Source organism: Staurois parvus, unplaced genomic scaffold (genome assembly GCF_062004578.1).
Source record: "Staurois parvus isolate SC_StPar_1 unplaced genomic scaffold, SC_StPar_1.0 ptg000988l, whole genome shotgun sequence".
Classification (NCBI taxonomy): Eukaryota; Metazoa; Chordata; class Amphibia; order Anura; family Ranidae; genus Staurois; species Staurois parvus.
The window spans coordinates 4,425,799-4,450,951 of NW_028318784.1; the positions used below are offsets into that span (position 1 = coordinate 4,425,799).

General features: G+C 42.0%; 1 protein-coding gene across 1 annotated transcript in view; it reads left to right on the forward strand.

The window, feature by feature from the left end:
• TMPRSS15 (transmembrane serine protease 15) overlaps positions 1–25,153 on the forward strand; it is a 450,422-nt gene that overhangs the window by 226,046 nt on the left and 199,223 nt on the right. The window contains exon 17 of the mRNA XM_089657394.1: positions 4,808–4,948. Coding sequence (XP_089513520.1) covers positions 4,808–4,948 — 141 coding nt within the window. The remainder of the gene's footprint in view (positions 1–4,807; positions 4,949–25,153) is intronic.

A 25,153-nucleotide genomic window follows, 5' to 3' on the forward strand; every position in this document is an offset into this window, starting at 1 on the left:
TAACAGAAGTACCACAGCAAGGAGGCAACTATTTTACAGGCAGGATACTGCAGGAAAAACTGTGACAGGCAAAACATTTCACCAACTGTGTACAGAACACTTCAATTTTATCATATTGCATTGAATTTTACAGCAGATTACAGCGCTGCATATTGAAAAGGGTCATTTTTAATATTACAATAGCTTGTGTTACAAGCTTGCTATATTATTGTCATCTGATCTATTATTGCACTCATTCTGGAAAATATAAAAAAATAAATATTTCCTTGATGTTTTTTCCCCAGGATTTAAATACATTTTACAGTATTTTCCCTCAATTTTATATGGTGCATACTTTTGTACTGTAATTATAGTATTACCCATATGCTGAGCTGGAATGCAGTACAATACAGGCTTTATTTTATGTCTACAAACGATCATACAGTTTGTGGTTTAAAGTGAAAAAAATGGAATGACACAAACTGGTGATTGGATAGGCTGAAATTTTTGGTTGGCCATTATTCTCTACTAATAGCACTATTATTATTATCAATTTATGGTGCTTAGAATGAGTCAGCTAATTATCTTTTACTAACCTACCTGGCTCCACATTGGATATGATGTTGGGTGAATAGGGCAACTTTCAGGGCTTAATACTAGCTTGCTAGCAAATGATGATATTTCCTTTGTACCAGTTTAGAGCACTAATTGAATGTTCCTAACATATACTTGTCAGTAGAAGCATGAAAGAATCATCTGGTAAAGACTTGATCATTGCTATTGGGTCAGGTCAGCTCTAGCTATGAATTTTGTTCTATAATCAGCTGCCTGTGCTGTGGTAAGATCCAAAGGAAAAGGTAAACCCTAATAATCTTCCACTGTAACTGCATTTATTGTAAAGGTTTCATTAAATGTCAGGTTGTCACAGATTTGATGCGTTTGCGCGTTAGCACATAACTGTAAACCATGATTAAGTGTTGTTGCGTAAAACGAGCCAAGGCTTTTCTAGCTTGACATTTGATGAACATTTGCAATAAACACAGTTGAAGCAGAAGATTGTACAGCTTTACGCTTTTCCTGAACCTTGCTGTGAGAGAGCCAAGACTGGACTGCAACTGTTCACTATCTGTGCTCTATGTATGGCTAGCCATAGGTGTGGTGCTTGTCTGTGCCATGCCTGTACTGTGAAGCTGAAGTTGTATAAGCAGACTTCCTACTATACAAATGGTGATCAAAGACTGGTTGTTTGTTTTCTTAAAAAAAAACAGCCACAGCTTGAGTAGAAAAGCTGGTCCACCACCAACATGTTGCAGAGAAGGACCCTTACTTTCTGTGTGAAAATAGTGGGATCTCTGCAAAAGGTTAGACATGAACTGGGTCAGAGCCAGAGCTCTTTAATCAGCATGGAGTATGAATTTCACTGATTGCAGATTTAAAGGTCTGCAGAGTACATTTAGACCTCTACATAGGGACTACAGCTTCCATAAAGAGAGCAGGGTTTCTTCTTTGCAGTATGCTGGCAGGGAAGAGTCTTTTCTACTTAGGCTGTGGCTGCTTTCTAAAGAAAGGAACTTTAAAACTTTAAACCCATATTTTATTTGATGCACCTGGAATGTTATTAGCTGATTAAACTAAAATGTCATTGGGCATTAAGTAATAATTTAAGATATATGTTGTTGGAATACATTGTTCATGTATTTTTGTACAACTATATCATTATCAAGATTCAACAGAGATATATTCTTCAGCCAGCAGATGTCAGTGTTTATAGCTTGTAGCTGATTCCTGTGGTTAAGCTCTATATGTTTTCTCTATAAGAAAGTTCCTATTTCCTGTTTGCAGAGAAGCAGCAGATAAACACATGTGGACTGTCACTGTCTGTTCTGTAGGGCTATATACAGCATCTCTAACATATGTCATCAGCACTACATCTTATAAGTTTACTCTACCATTCTGTGCTGCAGAAGAATGGCCTTCCAACCTCATTATTTAACGTACATTACTTAAAGCGGAGTTCCACCCAGAAGGGGAAGTTCTGCTTTAATGCTTTGTCCCCCGCTCCACATTAAGGATTGGCACCTTTGGGGAGCGGGTACCCGCTTCCACTTCCACTGCGATCGCCTAGGCAATTGGAAGGGGAAGTTGTCTTCCCTCCCCGTAGTCTTCTGGGACATGTGACAGGTAAGTGGCTGTATTTTAAAAGTCAGCAGCTACAGTTTTTGTAGCTGGTGACTTTTTTTTTTTTTTCAGCTGGAACTCCACTTTAAGCTACAACGGTCAGTACCCTATCAGTACTGACAAGCTCCAGCATTGAAATACAGACAGCAAATAGTGCCGGCTCTGTGTACTACCAGGTACATTTTTTTACCATTCAAGTTCCCTGACTTTCAGGCTGCAGTAAGCACAACATTTCAACCTTTCTTTTTTTTTCAAGTACAGGCTGCACTCTGCCTTCCATAGATTCCTTTTTGCAAGTCATGTCAACTTTTTTTCATAATGATGAGCCAGTAAGAACATGGGGTAGGTGAACTGGTGCAATGTCTACAGCCCACATTACCAGAAAGTATACAAAAGTGCAAATTTGGGGTACTTGGACTGTAAATTAATGTGCGGGTACGTTTGTCTGCATTTACATTGGAAATGATGGTGCCTGTCAGTAATATTATGCTAATAGTAATGTTAACTTATGGATATCTTACTGAGCTCAGTACTGTCAGTCATCTATTGATGAAAGAGTGAACTCAAGCCAGATGGGGATTTACAATCTGGCAACTGTTATTTGCCAGAATGGTTTTTGAAAAGTAAATGCTGCCTGGCTTATTTTCTTTAAAGTCCGAAAGCTTAAGTTCAGGATTTTTTTAAAAAATCCACCCATGCAGTTTCCCCATCCTCTTCACTGCAAAGGTTAAATGCTGGATAAGTCTAGTGGTTAAAGTTTTGGTTACTGACCTTAAAGTGATCCTAAGAGAAATATTAAAAAAACCTAACAAACATGTTATACTTACCTGCTCTGTGCAATGCTTTTGGCAGCCCTGATCCTCTTCTTTTTGGGTCACCAGCCGGCAGTCCTGCAAAGTGCCCCAAATAGTAAGCCTCTTGATAAAGAGGCATTTGAGCAGACCAAATCTTGAGAAGTGCTTTGTTTGTCCAATTAAACACAGAGCAAGGCTTGGCCCCAACCCCACTCTCTCCTCATTGGCTCACTGGTTGTGATTGATGGTAGTAGGAGCCAATGGCTCCCACTAATGTGTGAGTCAATGAGGAGAGAGGGACCTGGGAGAGACACTGCTCTGAACTTGCTGGACTGAGATGGGGCTTGGGTAAGTACTGTGGGGGGGGGGCTGCAGGGGAGTCTACACCCAGAAAGTTTTTTTACCTAAATGCATTAAGGTAAAAAGCCTTGAGCCATTAGAAACACTTTAGGCTGGGTATACATATATCGAATTCCTGCTGAACCGGGCACATTTTAATACATGTGTACCCCTCTTTGTTAAATGGAAGTCAGTCGCAACACTGCCATTCTGCTCTGTGTATTCCCACTGTCTGAATAAAAGAGTGTAGTCAGGGAAATCATCATCCCTTTCATGGATGCTGAGATGAGTATGTTTTTATAATTTAACCAGTTGGTTGCACAAAAAAAAACACAACACTAGAGGACCCTGCTGGAGTGAAGAATGAGATAAGTATTTAGATCTTACTCATGCACCCCTGGACATAATAAGCATTTAACCCTTGCAGTGTGGGGAGGGTGCACTGCAAGGGTGGATTATTATTCTTTTAATTTCTGGAGTTGGTCTTTAAAGCCCAACTCCAGGCAGAACTATTAGGGAGATTCACCCTCACTATTAGTCTTGTTTATCAATATAACCAAACGTTAAAGTAAAAGTAAGTCCAAAATTGTGGGTTGGCCCCAGAACAAGAATAGTGGGGATATCTTCCAATAGGGACACTAGTTCTGGTGACCCTGATGTCAGCCAGGATTCCCTCACTTTACAGGAATTTTCACTAAAGTCCTTTTTGTTTATTGGGTAGGAAGTCAAGGAAAGTCTAACTAATGGAACACAGATGGCAATAATAAACCTTACAGGTGTTATAACCCTCCTTTACACAATCAAAAATGAAAAAAAAATGTTTTGCCTTTAGTTCTATTCTAAAACTTTTTAATGCAATCCGTGTACATACCTGAATTTGACTTGGTATCAGCTTCTTGCAAACCCCTATACAGCAGCATTTAAACAAGAAATTGGAAGAGCAGGAATGAGTGCCAATCACAATCACATAGGCAACATGCAAATGCATTGACAAGGATCATGCTGGTGAAGGAGTAGAGGCATCCTTAATCTGTTGCTCTTTTACTGTCCAATCAAAAGGCTGTTGTGAGAAAAGGACACTACTGTAATTTAAAATTCTAACAGAACATGTCACGTAATCTTTCTGGCTGTGCTGTGTGAGGATTGTGCAAATCTTAGAACTGGATAGACAACAATACAAAATACAGTATCTGGCAAGTAAAAAAGTTTCCTGATATGTAGTTCATCTGTGTATTTAGTTTTTTATCTGAAGTTCCACTTTAATCAGCGATATATTAGTAAATATATGAAATAATGAAATCTGTGTAAGGAGTGCTGTAATAAATAAATAAATAAACATCTTTTGTGATACTGTATATGCAAACATGGGAGAGTGAGCATTAAATGCCACTGCTGCTTTTTACACACATTACACCAATAACACAAGCAATGACAATAACCAATAAAAGTGTCTACATAAATGTCAAGAACTGTTCAACCTCAGTAGTATTATATGTAAATGTTTTTCTTTTATTTAGCTGTTTATACAGGACTTAATCCATTGCCTGATGTCTTCTCCACAACCAGTCAGATGACAGTGTATTTCACATCAGATTCAACTACAACAGCAAAAGGATTTATGGCCAACTTTACCACTGGTTACCGTTTAGGCATGCCAGGTAGGTGATTCTGTTTAAATATTTTTGTTTTGGATTTACTTTTTATGTATATGTATGTAATTGTTAACCCTTCAGTTTGAAATAGAAATTAAAGGCAAAACATTTGTTATATATATATATATATATATATATATAAATATATATAAATAATGCTGTAGAATAAGAATATCAAATCAAATGTGGTGTGACCATCCTTTGCCTTCAAAACAAATCAAATCAAATTTGGTGTGACCACCCTTTGCCTTCAAAACAGCATCAATTCTTCTAGATACACTTGCACGCAGTTTTTTTTTTTTGTTTACAAACTTTTTTACTAGAAAGACAAAATACAAAGACTGTGCATTATAAAATATAGCACGTTGAACAGTAAGAAAGGTGCAAACAGGTCAAACAATCACAAAGTAAAAATCAAGTACAAAAAAGAAGCATATAACAATGCTGGCATATCAACATCACAACTCACAAAAAATGAGGATAGATCTGGTTTAGATAGGAATTCAGTCTATAGAAGATGCCAATGTATTCTTCAACCATCCCGTTTATTGTTGAATAAATTAATCCTATCTAATAAAGTGTAATGGATATGTTCCATGAGCATGACCATATCAATTCTCTGTAAAACAGAAGCTAATGGGACTACAGGTGAGTTCTAATGCAGGGCTATGGCCCATAGGGTGGAAACACAGATAGTACGAATCAACCTCATAAAACTGGCAGGAACACCCAGAATGGGTGAACCCAATAAACAAATCTGTAGCGACAGAATAACAGGAGAACCCGCCAAAGTACAGGCGACCTCTGATATCCTACGCCATATCAGGGAAAGACCAGAACAGGCCCAAAACATGTGTGCAAAAGTTCCAGCAAGGCCGCAACCCCTAAAACAGAGGTCCAAGACTCCTGGGAACATATCATTAATCTGGAAGGGTATAATACCAACAGGTAAGAGCCTTAAGGGTCGTCTCTCGAACAGAAAGGGATATAGAACCCCTGCATATGTTATCCAACATGGAGTCCCAGTCATCATCTCGAGGATGTGACATTACAGTCAAGCTCCCATTTCAATCTATAAAGAGGGGGAGAGGTATAATAGGCATCCAGGAAAAGGCAATATAGGTCTGAACTAAGGCCTTTACCTCTAGGAGAGTCACCGCAGATATGTTTAAAATAGGTAATTGGTAAAGATGGTGTCTGACCAAAATGGGAACTAAAAAAAGTGACATGTTTGTAGATAATGATAATGGTCTTGAAGTGGGGCATCAAAGAGGGTGTGCAGCAGGTCAAAAGAGATAAATGACCCTGCTCTTTGAAGGTCTGTTAGTCTAATAAGGGCTCGGTCATACCATCAATAATTTGCAAGTGGACATGAGAAAGCTGTGGCAAAATTTGGATCCCCAAAAAAAGGCGATCCCGGAGAGACAGGGGAGACTAAGCCCAATTTAGATTTATATCGGGAACAAAGTGTTAACATGTGAAACACTATAAAGTTATAAACTGACAAGGAGTATGGCAGGATATTAGTCCATAACAAACCCGAAGGTAAAATGGGCGTATTGACTGAGATTCAAATCTAACCCAAGGGATTGGGGATTTAATAACGGCCCATTGTGCAACTTGGGAAAAGCGAGTGGATAAATAGTAGAGCCAAAAATTAGGGAGGCCTAGACACCCTGCCCATTGCGATTTGTATAAGACTAGAGAGGTAAAGCGAGGATGTCGATTCTGCCAAATAAGATTATTAACCACCCTTTGGAAGTGATCAAGAAATGATTTAGAAACATGTATTGGGAGCTCCTTAAATAAATATAGGAATTTAAGCAAAATGTTTATTTTCACCGCTGTGACTCACAAGATAAACACCTAAATATGAAATCCGGCCCATGGCCCAACGAAATGGAAAAGAACCCCGGAGGGACTCACCTAAGGGCTGAGCAATATTGATGGGCATAGCCAATGATTTGGAGAAGTTAACAGTAAGACCTGATATGGATGCAAAATCATTCAACAAGGAACATAAATTAGGCAACGATACCAATGGGTTAGTAAGAAACAGCATAACATCAGCAGCATACATGCATAATTTGAATTGAGAAACCAAAATGCAAACAGTAGGGGTGAAAGGGGGCAACCCTGGCGGGTGCACCTGCCCAGAGAACAAAAATCAGAATTGCAGCTAGGCAGACTAATCCTTGTTTGAGGGGAGTTATATAATGCCTATACACCTGAGATAAATTCATTATGAAATCCCATACGCTGTAAAAGCGAAAACAGAAAAAACCAAAGGACACTATCAAATGCTTTATTAATGTCTATGCTTAGTAATAAGACTACTTTGGAATGCAAATTACAATCTTGTATGAAATTTAGAGTAAGTCGTATGTTATCCGTAATGAGCCTATTTGGAATAAACCCTGATTGGTCAGGCGAAACTAAGGAAGAGATTATAGGGGCCAGTCTATCTGCCAAAATATGACTTAAAATGTTTAAATCATTATTTAAAACAGAGATAAGTCTATAATTTTGCTGAAAAAGGTGATATTTTAAGGCAACAAAGACATGTTAGCTAAGAGCATCTCATCGGGGAACCTATCCCCCTGTAAAACCCCATTAAACATCACAACCAAATACTGGGCAAGAAGAGGTGCAAAGTGTTTATTGTAGCTGGCTGAGAACCCATCTGGGCCTGGGGCCGTGGACCATTTCAAAGTATTAATTACCCTAAGGACTTCCTCCAGCGTACATGGGGACTTAAGAGCTGAGGCCTAAGAAGGAGTGAGAGGGGAGAGGTACAGAATCAAACCAGGATTCAGCCGTGGGAGGAGTTACTGTACGGGGAGGGGCTAATAGGGAGGAATACATATCTTTAAAAATATCCAAAACCTCATGGGGCAATGAAGAAATAGTACCTTTTTATTATGTAACTTATATACATGAGGGGGGCGAATTGATTAGGTAGTAGTAGAGGCTGAATTACTATGTAGTAAAAAGGACACCTTAGACCAACACAGTGCTTTCTCAGTTTTCTGGGACAGTAGGGTATGAAGCTCAAGGCGCTTTTGGGCTATCATGTGCTTGTTCAGCAAGGACGGGTTACCGATATGAGTTCTATAATGGATTTCCAGCTCCTTAGTAAGCGTATGAATCTGCCGCCAACATTCTCTGTTTCTAGTAGCCACCATAGAATTAAGGAGGCCATGAAGAACCGCCTTGTGCACTATCCATAGCATGGCTGAGGAAGTGTCTGAAGTGTTATTTAGCTGAAAATACTCCTGATTCGACATAGCTACTTGTTGACGAGAGTCGGGGTCTGCGAGCATAGAATCATTCAGATGCCAGGAGTAAGGGGTGTCCGCTAGGCCTATAAAAGCGATGGACAATCATACAACATGATGATCAGACCAAGGAAACAGATGAATACCAGCATCCGTGGAGTTGGCAAGGATAATTGGAGAGTAATGAATATAATCCAATCTAGCATAGGAATTGTGAGGGTAGGAATAAAAAGTATAGTCTTTATCCCCAACATTATGCGCCCTCCAAGAATCCGTCAATTGGAATGAGTCTAGGCATTTCGTAAGGGATTTCGGGAAAGCTGGGGAGAGGGATGAAGAGGTACTCCTATCTATCAACGGATTGGCCACCAGATTGAAATTGCCATTCACCAACAAATGAGAAGACAGATACTTGTCAAGAATGTTGAAAAATTTTTTAAAAAATGTTGCCTGGGCCCAATTAGCTTATAAACATTAGCTATCGTAAGTTCACGACCTAAGAGGGTGCCATTGATAATAATGAACCTACTCTTCAGATCTTGGTAGACCTGCTGAACTTCTAAAGGGAAAGAATTGTGGAGGAATATTGCCACCCCCTTTCGTTTAGAGGAGTGCAATATGTAGAAAGCCTGTTTATAGGATTTATGAAAGAAAGTAGGGTGTTTATCTACTGCGAAATGAGTCTCCTGCAATAAAAGAATTTTCGCCCCTAGCCGTTTGTACTGATGGAATGCTGTCCTGCATGTATTTGGTGAATTAAAACCCTGGACATTATGGGAGAGGCAATGGATCACCATTCTTGAAAAAATATCAAAAAGCCCATAATAACATTATTATACCAGAAATCATTAAGAATGAAAACAAAAACAAGTAAAGAAAAAAGCGAGGCCAAACAGGCCCCTATAACTACAGTACTAGAAACAAACCATGGATCAGGTAGATAATTCTCCCCACCTGAAAAGACAGAAAACCATATTCTCCAAGGGCCAAAATGACCCAAACCCCACAGCCAACAAACATGGAGACCAGAACAATAACTCCACAAAACGACAATATCTCTGCTGACCATGCGTGCCAACAGGGTGGAGTAGCATGGCACCAGCCTCCATAGATCCAGCCTGCAAGAAAAAAATTAAAGACATTCGACTCATAAAGGTCAAATTCTACACGTCAAGGGATAGAGGGAGTCAGCCCAAACATGACGGACTCCACCAGAAATAAAATACCAAGGACCTGTCCCACATAACAATCTGATGCGAGCCAGAAGAGTATGTAGATAAGTTCACTGTCAGCCCGCCTCATGTCAAATCCTCCTCCTGTCATGACGTGGGGGTGGAGTGTTCCAAATAGGAGATATCCGAGGGGTTGAGGGTGGTCTCTGAGGTGCAGCAGCTTCTGCAAGACACAGCTTCACCAAGATTTCCTGACCTTCCAAAAGATTAGTGGCCATGTACATGCTTCCATTGTGGGGGATGATCAACTTAAAGGGAAAACCCCTTTTATAGCGAATACGAGCCAAAGAGAGGGCCGCAGTGATCTCCTTCATTGTATGCCACTTCTCCAAAGTGGCTTGGGAGTTATCTGGGAATATTTGGAGAGGCAAACCCTCCAGGGATATTGCTGATGTGTTAGGAGCAGCCCTAAGAATGTCCTCCTTAACCAGGAAATCTTTCATAAACAGGACTATGTTGTGAGGGGGTTTGTCTGCAGTGGGTTTGGGAAGTAATGCTCTGTGCATCCGATCACGAGCAAAAGCTTTAAAGTCCTAATCTAGGAGAAGAGATTTGAATAACCTAAGCATGGCCAGTGAAAGATCAGTAACCATCTCGGGAACCCCACGGACTTGCAGATTATTCATGCAATTACGGTTATCCAAATCCTCCATCTGTGCCTGTAATTGATTAAAGGCAGAGTGGAAAAGTTTGTGATCTCTGGAAAATTCGCCATAGGCCAACCTGAGTTCATCATGTTTAGTTTCTAAGCGATCTGTTCTGGCCCCAAGTGCAGCTATCTCCTGGGAGAGGACATTAGTGCTCTTATGAAGCTGCGATTGAAATTTAGCAGCTAATTTAGTGTACATAGAGTCCAGGCAGTTTTCTAAATCCCCTTTGTAAGCTGCTGAGAGTACTCACAGTCCTGTGCAGAAGGCAAGGCTGCTGTGTCCTATGAGAAATGTGGAGGGGATGCTCTGCCGGCTCCATCTTGAGACATGCTGCAACACTCCTCAGTAGATAGTTAGTAAGAGACTTTTGAGCGGTCCCCTTACTTTTTTTCTTAGTTGACAGCATGCACCAGGTATTCCTGAGGGTGTTAGGCTTGCTAGTGTGAGAATCAGATGGTAGACTGACCCCGGAAAGCAGGCAATAGCGGAGGTGGAAGCGGAGCTTCTACAACATGCAGCTGTACTCTGGGAAGCCGAACATGTGCCCCCCTTGCACACAGTTTTTGAAGGAACTAGGCAGGTAGGTTGTTCCAGAAATCTTGGAGGACCACAGATCTTCAGCGGATGTAGGCTGCCTCATATCTTTCTGTCTTTTCATGTAATCCCAGACAGACTCCATGATGATGAGAGCGGGGCTCTGTGGGGGCCAAACCATCACTTCCAGGACTCCTTGATCTTATTCACATTGAAGATGGTTCTTAATGACATTGGCTGTATGTTTGGGGTAATTTTCCTGCTGCAGAATAAATGTGGGGCCAATCACACACCTCCCTGATGGTATGGTATGATGGATAAGTACCTGCCTTTATTTCTCACCATTGATCCTGACCAAATCTCCAACTCCATTTGCAGAAATGCATCCCCAAATTTCCAAAGAATCTTGACCATGCTTCACTCATCAGTCTAGAAAGCCTACTGCCATTTTTCTGCACCCCGGTTCCTATGTTTGCGTGCATAGTTTAATCGCTTAGCCTTGTTTCCATGTTGGATGTATGGCTTTTTGGCCGAAATTCTTCCATAAAGACCACTTTAACCAGACATCTCTGAACAGTATAGGTGTACCCTGCTCCCACTGCTTCCCATCAGTTCTGTGCTGATGGCACTGCTGGACATCTTCCAATGTCAAAGGGGAGTAAGCATGATGTGTCTTTCATCTGCTGCATTAAGTTTCCTTGGCCGACCATTTCATCTACAGTCCTCAAAGTTGCCTTTTTTTTGTGCTTCTTCAAAAGAGCTTGATTGACTTGAATAGATGCTGGTTTGAACTCAAGTGGTTGAAGAAAGAGTAGTCATACCAAATATTGAATTTATTTAGATTTTTCCTCTGTTCACTCACTTTGCATTTTGAAAATTGATAAAAATAAACTATTAAATCATATATTTTTGAAAGCATTCCTACTTTAAAGCATTTCTTTACTTCTGCTGCATCAGGGGCTTAAAGAACTAGGCGTGGGGAAACAACAATGCATCGACCTTCCCAATGGATGGCTATGCAGGGGGGCATGTTGGTACAACTCTAACCGTTGGACAACAGGCACGCTGTTCTCTCAGCCAGAAAACTGACCACTCTGGAATGGATGTGCTTCCATACCTACCATGGTCAGTTTAAAACAGAAAATCAGGGGAACTGGCAGGAACACCAGGTATTTCACACAATGTAAGCAATACAAATAGAACAATGTATTTTTTAGCACAAGTGCATGGTACAACAGACACACATCAAGAATATGAAATGTTGGGGTAACATATTCTTTAATATACATTTAAATGAGAACTTAAGACAAGACAAATAAATAATGAGCTCACACACTAACAAGTTATGGACATTTGCCTAATTTACATGTGAGCTTGAGCTGTCCCTGTGTTGAAGTTTAAATCTGTAGTGCCACCAATTATGAGGAGCTCTACTGATTACCAATGATACATATGTAATAGTCTACTATCTGTTCAATTCTCACAGTTAATGGTTACAGTACTTTTGGAAAGATATAGAAACCATAGTGGTGCAAGCAGACCTTTGAAGCAATAGAAGAAATGAGTATTATTAATAGAGATGATTGAACCAAGCCATACAAATCAAGATCTAATATTAACTGGGCCAATTCATGGGCAGTGGGTATCTTGGTTTGCAAACAGTCCCAAAAACTTTGTTCAAACTTCATAAACCTTAAGGCAAACCACACTGAAGTTTATCAGGAAAAAACCGTATTATTCAATTCTACCCTACACAGAATTGTCAGTTTTTTCCAACACACATTGGTGTTGATTTACTAAAACTGAAGAGCGCAAAATCTGGTGCAGCTGTGCATATAAACCAATCAGCTTCTGACTGCAGCTTATTCAATTAAGCTTTGACAAAAAAAAAACTGGAAGCTTGGTTTCTATGCAGTGCCACACCAGATTTTGCACAGTTTTAGTAAATCATCCCCACTGAGTGGCTGCTATGAGCCCAATCTCTTTTTTAGAATGGAGATTGGGTTATCCATATAAAATATTGGCTCCATATTTCTTTTGGGGAACCTGCAAACCTTTCAGCCAAATGTTTGAGATTTACAAACTTTGAGAACCCCAGGGATACACCATGGAGCCATGGTAGAGGCAGACCTGAAACTTCCCAGAGATCTCACAGAAGAATTTAGGGTTGGAATCTCTTAATCCCTGGTTCATAGTAGTCTGTAAGTCTTTCGAAATTGTTAAGTTGTTTTAAGAGAAAATAGCTAAAAAATCACTGTGATCTGCCTCTCTGACCGATGGAACATGACAATTCATTTAACAATGACCAAAGTATAAAAAAACAAAAGATTTAAATTTACCCGTACTTTTTCAAAGACTAGAGTGTAGGGCTCTTCCAGAATCCTTTGCTCAGGTACTGTATAGGTCATCAATGTAAGATCAACTTTTTTATTAACTAGGTTTTATTGAGTATATGCAAATAAATGTACATTCATAGAAAAGAATTCTGTATATGCAAATAAAGGTATATTGTCAGAAAAATATTCTGTATATGCAAATAAAGGTACATTCACAGAGAAATATTCTGAATATTTCAGAAATTTGGCAAAAAAAGGGTTATTGTTGTGCTCACCCATGTTCTAAGCAAAATAAGCTGGAGGGCCTGTGCCTGAAAAGCCCCATCAACAAAGTCCTGCCTTTGCTTATTAAACTGTGTGATGGCCAAGCATTAAATATGGCTGTCATAACAATACACAAGTAAGGAAACTATGGTGTAGATTCCACTATTAAAAAGAGGAGAGAGTCTGCAGTGTCCTGTGTATCTAGCCAGCATCCCCAAATGTTATAAAATTTCCCTGGGTGCCCTCTAGCCTCATATGTCAGCTTACACAGAGGCAAGGTTTAGTTAATTAGTTTCTTCCACAAGCCTATATGCACAGGGTCAGAGGAAAGCCAATGAAGAGCTATTAATTTCATAGCATAATATAACATGAGCCTCAATAATTGTTTGGACATGGCAGAGATGTCTAAGTCCTCAAACACACTCAATAAACACCATTTAGAGTTGCATATATTTGGAAAATCAAAGGTGTCAGCTATAAAAGCTGTAATACTTGACCAAAAAGGTCTAACTCTATCACAGTACCACACCATGTGCAGAAAATCACAATTTTCTTTAGCATATTTATGGCATAAAGGTGAGTCCCTCTTATGAAATAAAATAAACGGTGTGGGGTGTAGTATAGTCTATGTAAATAACACAAATGAACAAGCTTATCTCTGGCAGAGATCACCGTAGAAGAGTATGAATTAAAAAGTTCCTGTTAGGTTTTGTCAGACATGTCAGGAATATCTACTAGCCAGAGTGTATGAAGTTTAGATAAATGAGGGGAAGGTTTACTCATTAGAAGAAGATAATATGCAGAAATAAGATGTGTATGAGTCGAGCGGATTGGAGTTTGTTCAAGTTTAGAATTCGAAAATCCCACTTATCGGAGCCCGAACTGTGTCTTCGCAGCATGTCTTTACTTGAAATATCTAAAGTGCCAGTGAGCAGGAATCCTAGTTCCTGGCGCAGGGTCAGAAAGGTTTTAAACGTAACCAGGTGATATAATTTATGTAGATAAGTAAGACCACGCCTTGCCTACAACAGAGTATCCTGTAATGTGTACAAATGGGGTAATCTAGGGTTGTACCAAAGGGGTTGGTTAGGAAAGAGTAAATGAGAGCTGTCAGATATTAAAGAGAGGCACTGATCATATATCCCCTGAGACATTTTTTATGTGGCAATGCCCTCAGTAGTAGGGAGAACACATCTAAATATAAAATTAGAAAGGGTCTCATAAAAGGAAACCAGAGACGTGGCAGCATTTAAAGTTGTGTGAATAGACACCTGTGAATATATACCAGCTGGCCAGCATAATAGTACATTCTAAGGTTTGATAATGCCATGCTTCCCTGTGAAATAGGAAGCTGTAACGCCTCTAAAGAAAGTCTAGCTGTCTTGGGGGATAGTGGATAAAATCAAATCAATATCTCTGAATATCTTTTTGGGAACATAGACTAGGAATGTAAGATCAACTTACAAAGTTCCTTTGCTAAACACTATGGAGATTAGACAGTATTCACAATTTAGTTTTGTTTTTTTTCTTTAAATAACCAAGATGCTGGTTATTTTTTATTTTTCCTAAGTGAAAAAGAAAATGGGGAGAGTAGTAATTTCACTTTTTTTTTATTTCAGTAAAATTGTTATTTTTACTTTTTCAATATCCATTTGGAACACAGGCAGAACGTTCTAAAGACCCATTACTAGTTTACAGGTGCATATGCTACTTAACATACCTGCTGCCAACATTTAGGTGATAGTTCACTCTAATTCCTGTTCTTGTATTGTGGGCATAGAAGATGCAAAATGACTCAGCCCCCTTAAGTACTGGAATAAAAACTAAAGTAAAAAGAAGAAAAAGGCTTTGTATGGATATGAACTCAACAAGTGCATCAAGTGAACATTCAGCTAAGTGAATTTTAAGCAGTTTGGATTCTTTGACTGTTAACTTTTTTGGTAAACAATAGTTTGAAAAACAAAAGCTAGACAAAGGTAGGCAGCTATTATTGCTGTTCTTAGTTTATTATTTTATTACATTATGCTTAATTGTATTCTTTGTATTTATATAAACAAGGGGAAGGGAAGATTCCGAATAATAACTTTTTGTTGCAACAGATGGCTTCTATTTGATACAGCTTCATTGAACATTGATGTATTTGATCCGTGAAATGTTTTTCTATCATAAATTGAAAATAAAAAAGAATTTCTATTAAGAAATTATTTATATTGAATTGTTTGTGACAAAAATAACAGCCAATCTAACATACAAGAAATAAATAAAAAAAACTGTGTGCCGTATGGAGGCACAAAACAACAAGCTCCTATTATTACAGTAACTTCTAAAAAATTGGCCATTATACCCATTTTCATTTTAATAAATAGCATAACATTAAAGATACATCTTGATTATAGAATATATTATATAATATACTTTTTTTTAAAGTTCACAGTCAGCCAGGTCATATATATATATATAATACATATATATGTATATATATATATATATATATATATATATATATATATATATATAAAATAATGAATATATTATATTATATTGTAATATATTAAAGACATTGGATGGATTCAGGTCTATTTTAATTGCAAAATTGGCAAAAGTTACAACTCAAGGTAGAATTGTATTTCCACCACCAGCTGCTGGTGCCTTGTCTACAATAGGCTCATCCTAGTCCCAGGGTTTCAAGCCAATAATGCAAGAAGTAACATCACCACCACCACCATATATGTCTGAACCCATCTGAAGGGAAGCTGGGGTAACCACGTGCGTCGGCGAGCTCCTGCTCCCCTGGCCCCAATCCGCTGCCATCTGGGCAGCAGCGGACCCTAACGGGGGCCCCACGATCCTTCGGTCCCTGCTCATCAGCCAGGTAAGGCCACTGCACCTTTTCCCCGGACCTCCGGGACTTGCGGCCTACCCGGCACCCGAAGCCGCGGCCTCGATTTTTGGCGCGGCCGACCCGGATCGCCGGGCATCAGCCCAGGCCGCCGCTGCTCTGTTCCCCGGTCCCCGCCGATCAGCCAGCCTCCCCAGGGCCCCCCTCACTGGCCCTGGGTCCATCCCGACCACCGGGTACCAGCTCGCCCGGAGCAGCCACGTGCTCGTCAGCTCCGGCGCCCCCGCGCCCGATCCGCTGCCATCCGGGCCCCTGAGCCTGCTGCCGATGTCCCCACCAACACCCTGAAGGGGACACAGACACTCCGTCCCTCCAGCGGAGCTCCGGCAGTCCGAAGCGGCTTGAGGCCTACCACGGCACCCGAAGCCGCGGTGTTTCCTGCCGGCCGTGGCTGGAATCGCAGCGGGACGCCTCCGCTCCTCCGGGGAAGCTACCACCACCAGCACCAACGGTCCTCCTAACATAGGAGGGATCCACCTCCACCCCGACGCTCCAGGACATCAGGTACTCCACCAGGGGCACCCACTACCCATCAGGGAGCCCAACCACCATCCCACCGCCAGCCACCAGGGATCCCACCACCCACCAGAAACCCTAACCACCAGGGACCCCTAACCACTATCCCTCCAGGGATCGCTACTAACCCACCAGGGATAGCACGGCCACCATCCCACCAGGGATCCCCTGCCCTCCACCCCACCTGGGACTACCAGCCACCTCCCACTGCGTTTCGGACACTGCTTCGCCATCCCTGACCAGCACCCCCTCACCCACCCTGACCCTTCCTGCACCCCGCTCACCCCAACATGCCGCCCGCGCTCCTCCTCCTTGTCCTCCTCTCCTCCATCCCTAAAACTGCCTTCCTCTACCCACCCACCCCCGCTAAGCAGCTCTATATCGCCCCCTCACTTCTCCCCTCTCCCCACTACGGCACCCACCACCTCCTCCTGCTACTCCACTTCCCCGCTGACCCACTTGCCACCACTTTCAGACCCAAGCGCTCCTACACCTCCCGTTCCCACGCCACCTTCCTCTCCCTCCTCCTTCTCATATCAGCTGGGGACATCTCCCCAAACCCTGGCCCCTCACCACCTCACACCCCCCCTAGAGCCCCCCCTGCTCACGCCAGCCGACGCGACCCCCTCAACCTCATACATGTACCCCTCCTCCCCATATCTATCCCCCCTCTCTCGGTTGCACTCCTGAATGCTCGTTCGGTTTGCAATAAGCTTACCGCCATCCATGACCTCTTCATCTCTCGCTCCCTCAACCTCCTAGCAATCACCGAAACTTGGGTACAGGCCACCGACTCCACCTCCCCTGCGGCACTCACTCATGGAGGTCTCATCTGGACCCATTCACCAAGACTGAGCGATCGCAGAGGTGGTGGTGTCGGCTTGCTCCTGTCACCGCTTAGCACCTTCCAGGTCCTCCCTAACCCACCCTCTCTTTCCTTCCCCTCCTTTGAGGCGCACTGCATCCGACTCTTCTCACCCACCCCCCTAAGGATCGCAGTGATCTACAGGCCTCCCGGACCCATAGCCCGCTTCCTGGATGACTTCGCCGCCTGGCTTCCCTTCTTCCTCTCCTCTGAGCTCCCCACCATCATCCTCGGGGACTTCAACATCCCCATCAACGACAACACCCCGGCTACTTCCCAATTCCTCCACCTAACCTCCTCTTTCGCGCTCACACAGCACACTCAATCCTCCACCCACCTCGGAGGGAACACCCTGGACCTCGTCTTTTCCCACCTCTGTACCCTCAACCAGTTCGCGAACACCCCCTTCCCTCTCTCCGACCACCACCTCATCACCTTCTCCATCTCCCCTTCCCCCAATTCCCCCCCCTCAAAAACGCCAAACCATCACCAGCCGCAACCTCTGCAACCTGAACCCGGCCCCCCTCCACTCTGCCGCCGACTGCCTACACGACAGCATCCTCTCACTGTCATGTCCTGACATAGCCACCACCTTGTACAATGACTCACTGTCAGCTGCCCTAGACTCTCTGGCACCCCTTACCACACGCATCATCAAACCCAGACCGCTTCAACCCTGGCAGACCGACAGCACTAAACGCCTCAAACGTCGCAGTCGCGCACTGGAGAGACTGTGGCGCAAAACCAGGTCCCCTCATACTTTCTCCCTCTACAAATCTGCATTTCTTATCTACACCTCCTCCCTCCACGCCGCCAAGCAGGCCTACTTTGTTAACCTAATAAACACCCTCTCCTCCTGCCCCCGCCGACTCTTCTCCACCTTCAACTCCCTGCTCTCCCCCCCCCCCTCCTCCACTCAGTACCTCTCTCACCGCCCACGAAATTGCCACCCATTTCCACAACAAGATTGACGCTATCCGTAAGGACATCGTCAACTTGCAATCTACCTCCCCACCTAGCCTCCTCGCCCCCGTCACCCCTTCATCTCCCCCCTCCTCTGCCCTCACAACCGCACTGCCCCCCTCCTCTCCCAATGCCCCGCCCACCATAACCCCCCCCGCACTGCACTCCCTCAGCCCTGTCACTACTGAGGAAGTCGCCAAAGTCCTCTCAAAAGCCCGCCTCACTACCTGCCCCCTGGACCCTATCCCCTCTCAACTCCTCCGGTCACCCCCCTCTTCCCTCATCAGCTCCCTCACCCACATCTTCAATCTCTCCCTCTCTACTGGCGTATTCCCCTCCCCCCTAAAGCACGCGCATATCACCCCCATCCTCAAAAAGCCCTCCCTGGATCCCGCGGACCCCAACAACCTCAGACCCATCTCCCTGCTGCCACTCACCTCCAAGCTCCTTGAACGCTTAGTCTACGATCGCCTAAGCTCCCACCTTACTGACAATAACCTCCTTGACCCTCTACAGTCCGGTTTCCATCCCCTACACTCCACTGAAACCGCCCTCCTCAAAATCACTAACGACCTACTCAACGCCAAAGCCAAGGACGACTACTCTGTCCTCCTTCTCCTGGACCTCTCTGCGGCCTTCGACACAGTTGACCACCCCCTCCTTCTTAATAAACTACTCTCCCTTGGCATCGGAGATGCTGCTCTCTCTTGGTTCTCATCCTACCTATCCCGACGCTCCTTCAGTGTCACCTACAATGGTGCCACCTCCCCCTCCCTCCCCCTCTCTGTTGGGGTCCCCCAAGGCTCTGTCCTTGGACCCCTTCTCTTCTCCATCTACACCTCCTCCCTGGGCAAACTCATACAATCTCACGGCTTCAACTATCACCTCTATGCTGACGACACCCAAATCTACCTCTCCACCCCTCACCTCACCCCCACTATCTCCGCCCGCATCACTCACCTCCTAAATGACATCTCAGACTGGATGTCGCTACATTTCCTCAAGATTAACCTCTCCAAAACCGAGCTTCTCGTCTTTCCCCCTGCCCACACCCCCCCCCCCATCCTATCCATCATCACCAACAACTCCACTATCACTTCCGCCCCGCAAGCCAAAGTCCTTGGCGTCATTCTTGACGCGAACCTCTCCCTCCAACCGCATGTCAAATCACTCACAAACACATGCAGGCTCCATCTTCGCAACATTGCCAAGATCCGCTCCTTCCTCACCCCAGACACCACCAAACTTCTAGTACACTCCCTCATCATCTCACGCCTTGACTACTGCAACTCCCTCCTCACTGGCCTACCCAAGTGCAGGCTCTCCCCGCTCCAGACCATCCTGAACTCAGCTGCCAGACTCATCCACCTTACCACCCGCTCCACCTCTGCCACCCCCCTCTGCCTCTCCCTCCACTGGCTCCCGATTGCCCAACGCATCAAATTTAAACTCCTTACCCTGACCTACAAAGCCGTTCACAACACTGCCCCTGACTACCTCACCAATCTGATCACCAGGTACCACCCTACCCGTACCCTTCGCTCCTCACAGGACCTCCTTCTATCCTGCTCCCTGGTCTCCTCCTCCCATGCACGACTGCAGGACTTCTCCAGGTCCTCCCCCATCCTCTGGAACTCACTGCCCCAATCCATCAGACTGTCGCCTTCTCTATTCACATTCAGGCGCTCCCTCAAAACCCATCTCTTCAGGGAAGCCTACCCCACCCTCACCTAACGGCCATCCTCCCTCATTCCTCCTACCACTTCATCCCCCCCAGCCACTTCCTACTGTACCTTTACCCCCTCCCTCCTAGATTGTAAGCTCGTAAGAGTAGGGCCCTCTTACCCCTCGTACGCTGTCTGTCTTTGTTGTACTGTGCCATGTATTGTCCCCCCCTATTGTACAGCTCTGAGCAAACTCTTTGGCGCTATATAAACTCGTAGTAATAATAATAATAATAATCACCACCAAATCTTTTTTTCTTCTTCAATAAGAGGATGGTGTATTACAAGTAAAGCTACCCACCTGCTTCTCCAGAGGAGCCTAGTATTGGTGGCAGGAAAATGGACTAACGTGGGTAACACGTTAACATGGGCTATATCCGTGAAAGTTCCCAGTTAGCCAGGTCATGGTATAGTTAGTAGCAGTTAGACACAATCAACTATAATTATTCTGTAATGTTGAAGACATTGGATAGATTCAGGTCCGCTTTTATTGCAAAATTAGCAAAATTACAACTCAAGGTAGAATTGTATTTCCACCACCAACTGCTAGTGCCTTGACTAGAAAAGACTCATCCTAGTCCCAGGGTTGCAAACCAGAAATGCAAGAAGTAGTATCACCACCAAATCTTTTTTTTCTTTGTCTCCTTCAGTAAGCTTTATTTCACAGATGATAGTGCATTACACGTAAAGATGCCACCTGCTCCTAGTAATAGGATAATATTATCAGGGAATTGGTGTTGGAAGGGTACATTTAAATGCATGCATATCTCAGAATTGCAAAGTTTAAAGAGGCTTAACCCAATGGGGTTGATTTACTAAAAATGTAGAGTGCAAAATCTGCTATAGCTGTGCATAGAAACCAATCAGTTTCCAGTTTTTTTCTTCTATCAAAAGCTTAATTGAACAATCTAAAGTTAGAAGCTGATTGGCCACCATGCACAGCTGCACTGGATATTGCACTCTCCAATTTTACTAACTTAACCCCAATGTATATTCAATGAACAATATCAGTGGTCTCCAAACTACAGCCCGGGGGCCAGATGTGGTCATCTCCTTGCTTTTATCTGGCCCTTGGAACATTACTCCTTCCACTGACACCAATGATGGGGCACATTTTTTTCCCACTGATACCAATGATGTGGTACCATTCCTCACACTGATGCCAATGTTGGGGCATTATTCCTCCCACTGATACCAATAATGGGGCACCATTTCTCCCACTTTTACCAATGATGGGGAATGATTTTTCCCACTAATTATGGGGCATTTTATACTCTCATTGGCACCAGAGTATTTTCTACTTACACTGGCCACAATCCGGCCCCCTCAAAGTCTGAAGGACAGTAAACTGGCCCTTTGTTTAAAAAGTTTGGAGACCTATGATCTATATGAACTGTGAACTATATTAAACTATATACCATATGAACTATGATCTACAGGAAATATGAACTATAATATGTCCCTTCTTGTTATTATCCCTAACTACCTAGGTAGTTTATTTGCAACACACTGCCCTCTGTGGTATGAAGAATAAAAAAATGATTGGCAGTGATGTGGCTTCTTTCATTATGCATTTTATTGGGGTTGTCTACCAGTAGTATATTTTTATAACCATTTTTATATACTACCATGGACAGCTCCTTGATTCAGAGCCACCTGTATGGGGATTAGCCTCGGGCCGTGCTGAAAATTCAATTGTTCCCAAGACCATAACTGATTCACCACTTATTTAGCACATGCATGCCTGCATTACAGCCAGTACAGAATCCCTTATTCCTTTCTGTTGTCTGCTTTCTGTAAATCATGTACGGTTATAAAGTTTGAAAGGGTTGAAACATTGCTCAGTTGTATTTAAAAATTAGTGTTCAAGGACCTATTGGTATGAACAAAGGGTTTTTTTTATGTGGAATCTGAAACCATGTGTCGTTCAGCTATGCTTATCTACAGTAGGTTTTTCTTTTGGTTCCTGTGTGCCAATCTCTCACAATTATTATAAAGGGGCAATATATAGTGGTTTTGTTTATTTCTTATTTTTATTTCAGCAGTTTATAAACTAATATTTATTTAATGATTGTTATTTTTTGTATAAAATCATAATTTTACAAGTAAAATTTTTATGAAGGGTGCTTATATGCTTCAATGTTTGCAGATCATAAGGTACATGTGTGTTCCCTTGTGTGAGAGTGTGTGTATGTATGTCTATATCCTGCAATTAGGTCTGTAGTTTCAGGTCAGGTATAAACCAAAAACCCCAGACCCTGGAGTAGCAGAAGGATACCTAGCACCTACTCCCTGCAAAAAGGTAAATGATAAATATGTAATACAAATATTATATTTATGAACAAGTAGGTGCTAAGCTCAGAGATAATCCCCATGGAGGTGGAATGTCAGTGCTCTGGTTCTGTGTGCAACAGAATGATGAGGATTGGTATAACTGACACTTGCATTCACAAATAATAAACTTTATTGAGTGAGTAAAATGTGCATGTAAAATGGCTTACGTGTTTCAGCAATAAGCCTTAGTCATAGCCATGACTATAGGCTGTGAAAAAGGCTTATTGCTGAAACACATAAACTATTTTTTATGCACATTTTACTTGATAAAATTTATTTGGGAAGACAAGTGATGGCTGTACCAATCTCCAATAATTATATTAATATTTACCAGGAAAAATTTAAAGTATAGTACCTGGTAATCCTTGTCTCTAGCAAAAATAGCAAAGGGCAAGCCCTCGGTTATTCTTTATATTTTTTTCTCAGCTCCACAGACTAGCTCAATGTCTGCTCCCAGGTTGGAGGAACTCCGAGTGAGCTCAGAGCTTAAGTAGCATAACTAATGACAGACCTAGTGCACTTACAGTTGTTGAACCAGCCAAGAAAATCCTAGGATGAACTCAAGAGGATTTATTTACTAAGTGCAAATAGGTTGTTCAATGTGAAAGAGAATTTACCCCAGAGCTTAGTGAATGAAGCAAAGCTCTACTGACTTCCATCATCCAATTAGCAAACATACTATCTTTTTTTATTTTCCATGCACATGACTGGATATGTTTTGCAAAGTGAAAACTCAACACATTCACTAAGCTCTGTTGCAAATTCTCATGCAAAGTGAACAGCTTTTAGTAAATTAACCACATAGTAAATTAACCCCATGGGATTGGATATATATCATGTCCAAGACCTTCCTCACTCACTCATTGTTCAAATACAAAGTACAGAAAAAAATGCTTTGATTTAAGTGTTACTATTGTTTCTGAAGAGTATCTACGTAAACTCAAAAATGAAAAATATACAGAAAACTGTTTATTGCAGCTTATTACTCCCTATGCATGGTGGCTGCTTTGGTGTTCTATTTTTAAGCTTCTTTCTTAATTTTCACCCAGCAATCTTAGAACTAACACAATTTCTGCAGCCTTGACTACCTTCTCTCTATATACAGCAGAGGAGCCAGCGCAACAACCTAGGCAGGATTACAACTATGTCTGCCTTTGCTCATCTCCATTAAATAGAGGTAGTAGTTTACAAAAGGAACATAGCATTATTTTAAATGTCCAGTACAGCTCACAGGACGTGACAAGGACACAGCATTTCTGGCAACATCTGCACTTGCTGAAAGTGTTCTGAGCCTTAAAAGTGAAAACTAATGAAGCGATATATAACATTTTCCTTCTAGGGTTTGGTTATCTTTTTATAGCATCCCAAGAGAATTACTTTATATACCATATACAGTATGGTTACAACACAATTTCACATTTACCAAAAAGAAAGTATAGTACGAGAAACATGAATCTTGATCCCAAATAAAGGTGAAAAACATTTTTGTGTCATTATATTGAGCTGTGGTAACTGTGGAAATGTGGATTTTATATTTATACTACAAAACTCCTTTAATGTGAAATATTGGTATATAGTTATAATTTGTTTGGTTCCAGAGCACAGAATAGAAACCTAAAACAAATCAGTATGTTTATGCCTTTATAAAGTGTAATTCTGGAACAATGTAATGCCTTTGAATATGCATTAAATATCCATTTAGTATTACAGAACAGCATAAGGATTAATAATAATAAATGAAAAGAAATGTACCGAAGCTAGACACCTATAGCACCTTCTGTTCTCGTGAGTGAAGTCATGCTTCAGTGGGATTCTATTGAGCATAATATTATACGGTATGATCACATTATTGGCAATGCATTAATAATACAGCACTGTGTCGTTTGATTTATGAAGTGGAACTTTGTTTATAACTAACAAAGATCAGCAATTACAGTCCCAACGAAGTCACCTTTCAAATTAAGTTAAGCACTATAGCATTGAACTGCAATACAAGTTAATTGGCTGTGTGAAATGGACTGTTTCCAGTAGACAATACCAGATAAATGGGAAGCAGTGGAGTACGGTGTGTAGTTGTGCTAGTCAACTCAATGATGCTGGGGGAGCATTGAGAAAATTAAAAACATACCGGTAAGCATGGAAAGATCATTTGTGACAAACTCTATTGTAAACTTTCCAACTCCGAATAGTGTAATAGTAATGTATTATTCATAAAATTGATAACATAATCAATATTTTTAACCCCATTAGTAACTGAGCGCAAAACAAATGTTAATGCCTGAACACAATTTTGCAACTTTGGGATGTGTTAGTAAAACCGTACATATCTTCGCAACTACTTTCTGCATCTATGTGGATTATACCTTGTTTTTTTTAAGAACAAATTAGACTTTTTTGTGGTAAATGGTAATGGATATCTCCTGATTTGTTTTTTATTATCAAAGGAAAACTGGCCCAAAATAGTATAAAATATATATTTTTTTCATTTAGCTGTATAATTCTTGTTACTACTATAACCTACCATTGAAGAAAAACCCAAAATAAATTCTGCTGCTCCTGCGATACTACTAAAAAACTCCTTTAATGTGAAATATTGGTATATAGTTAGAATTTGTT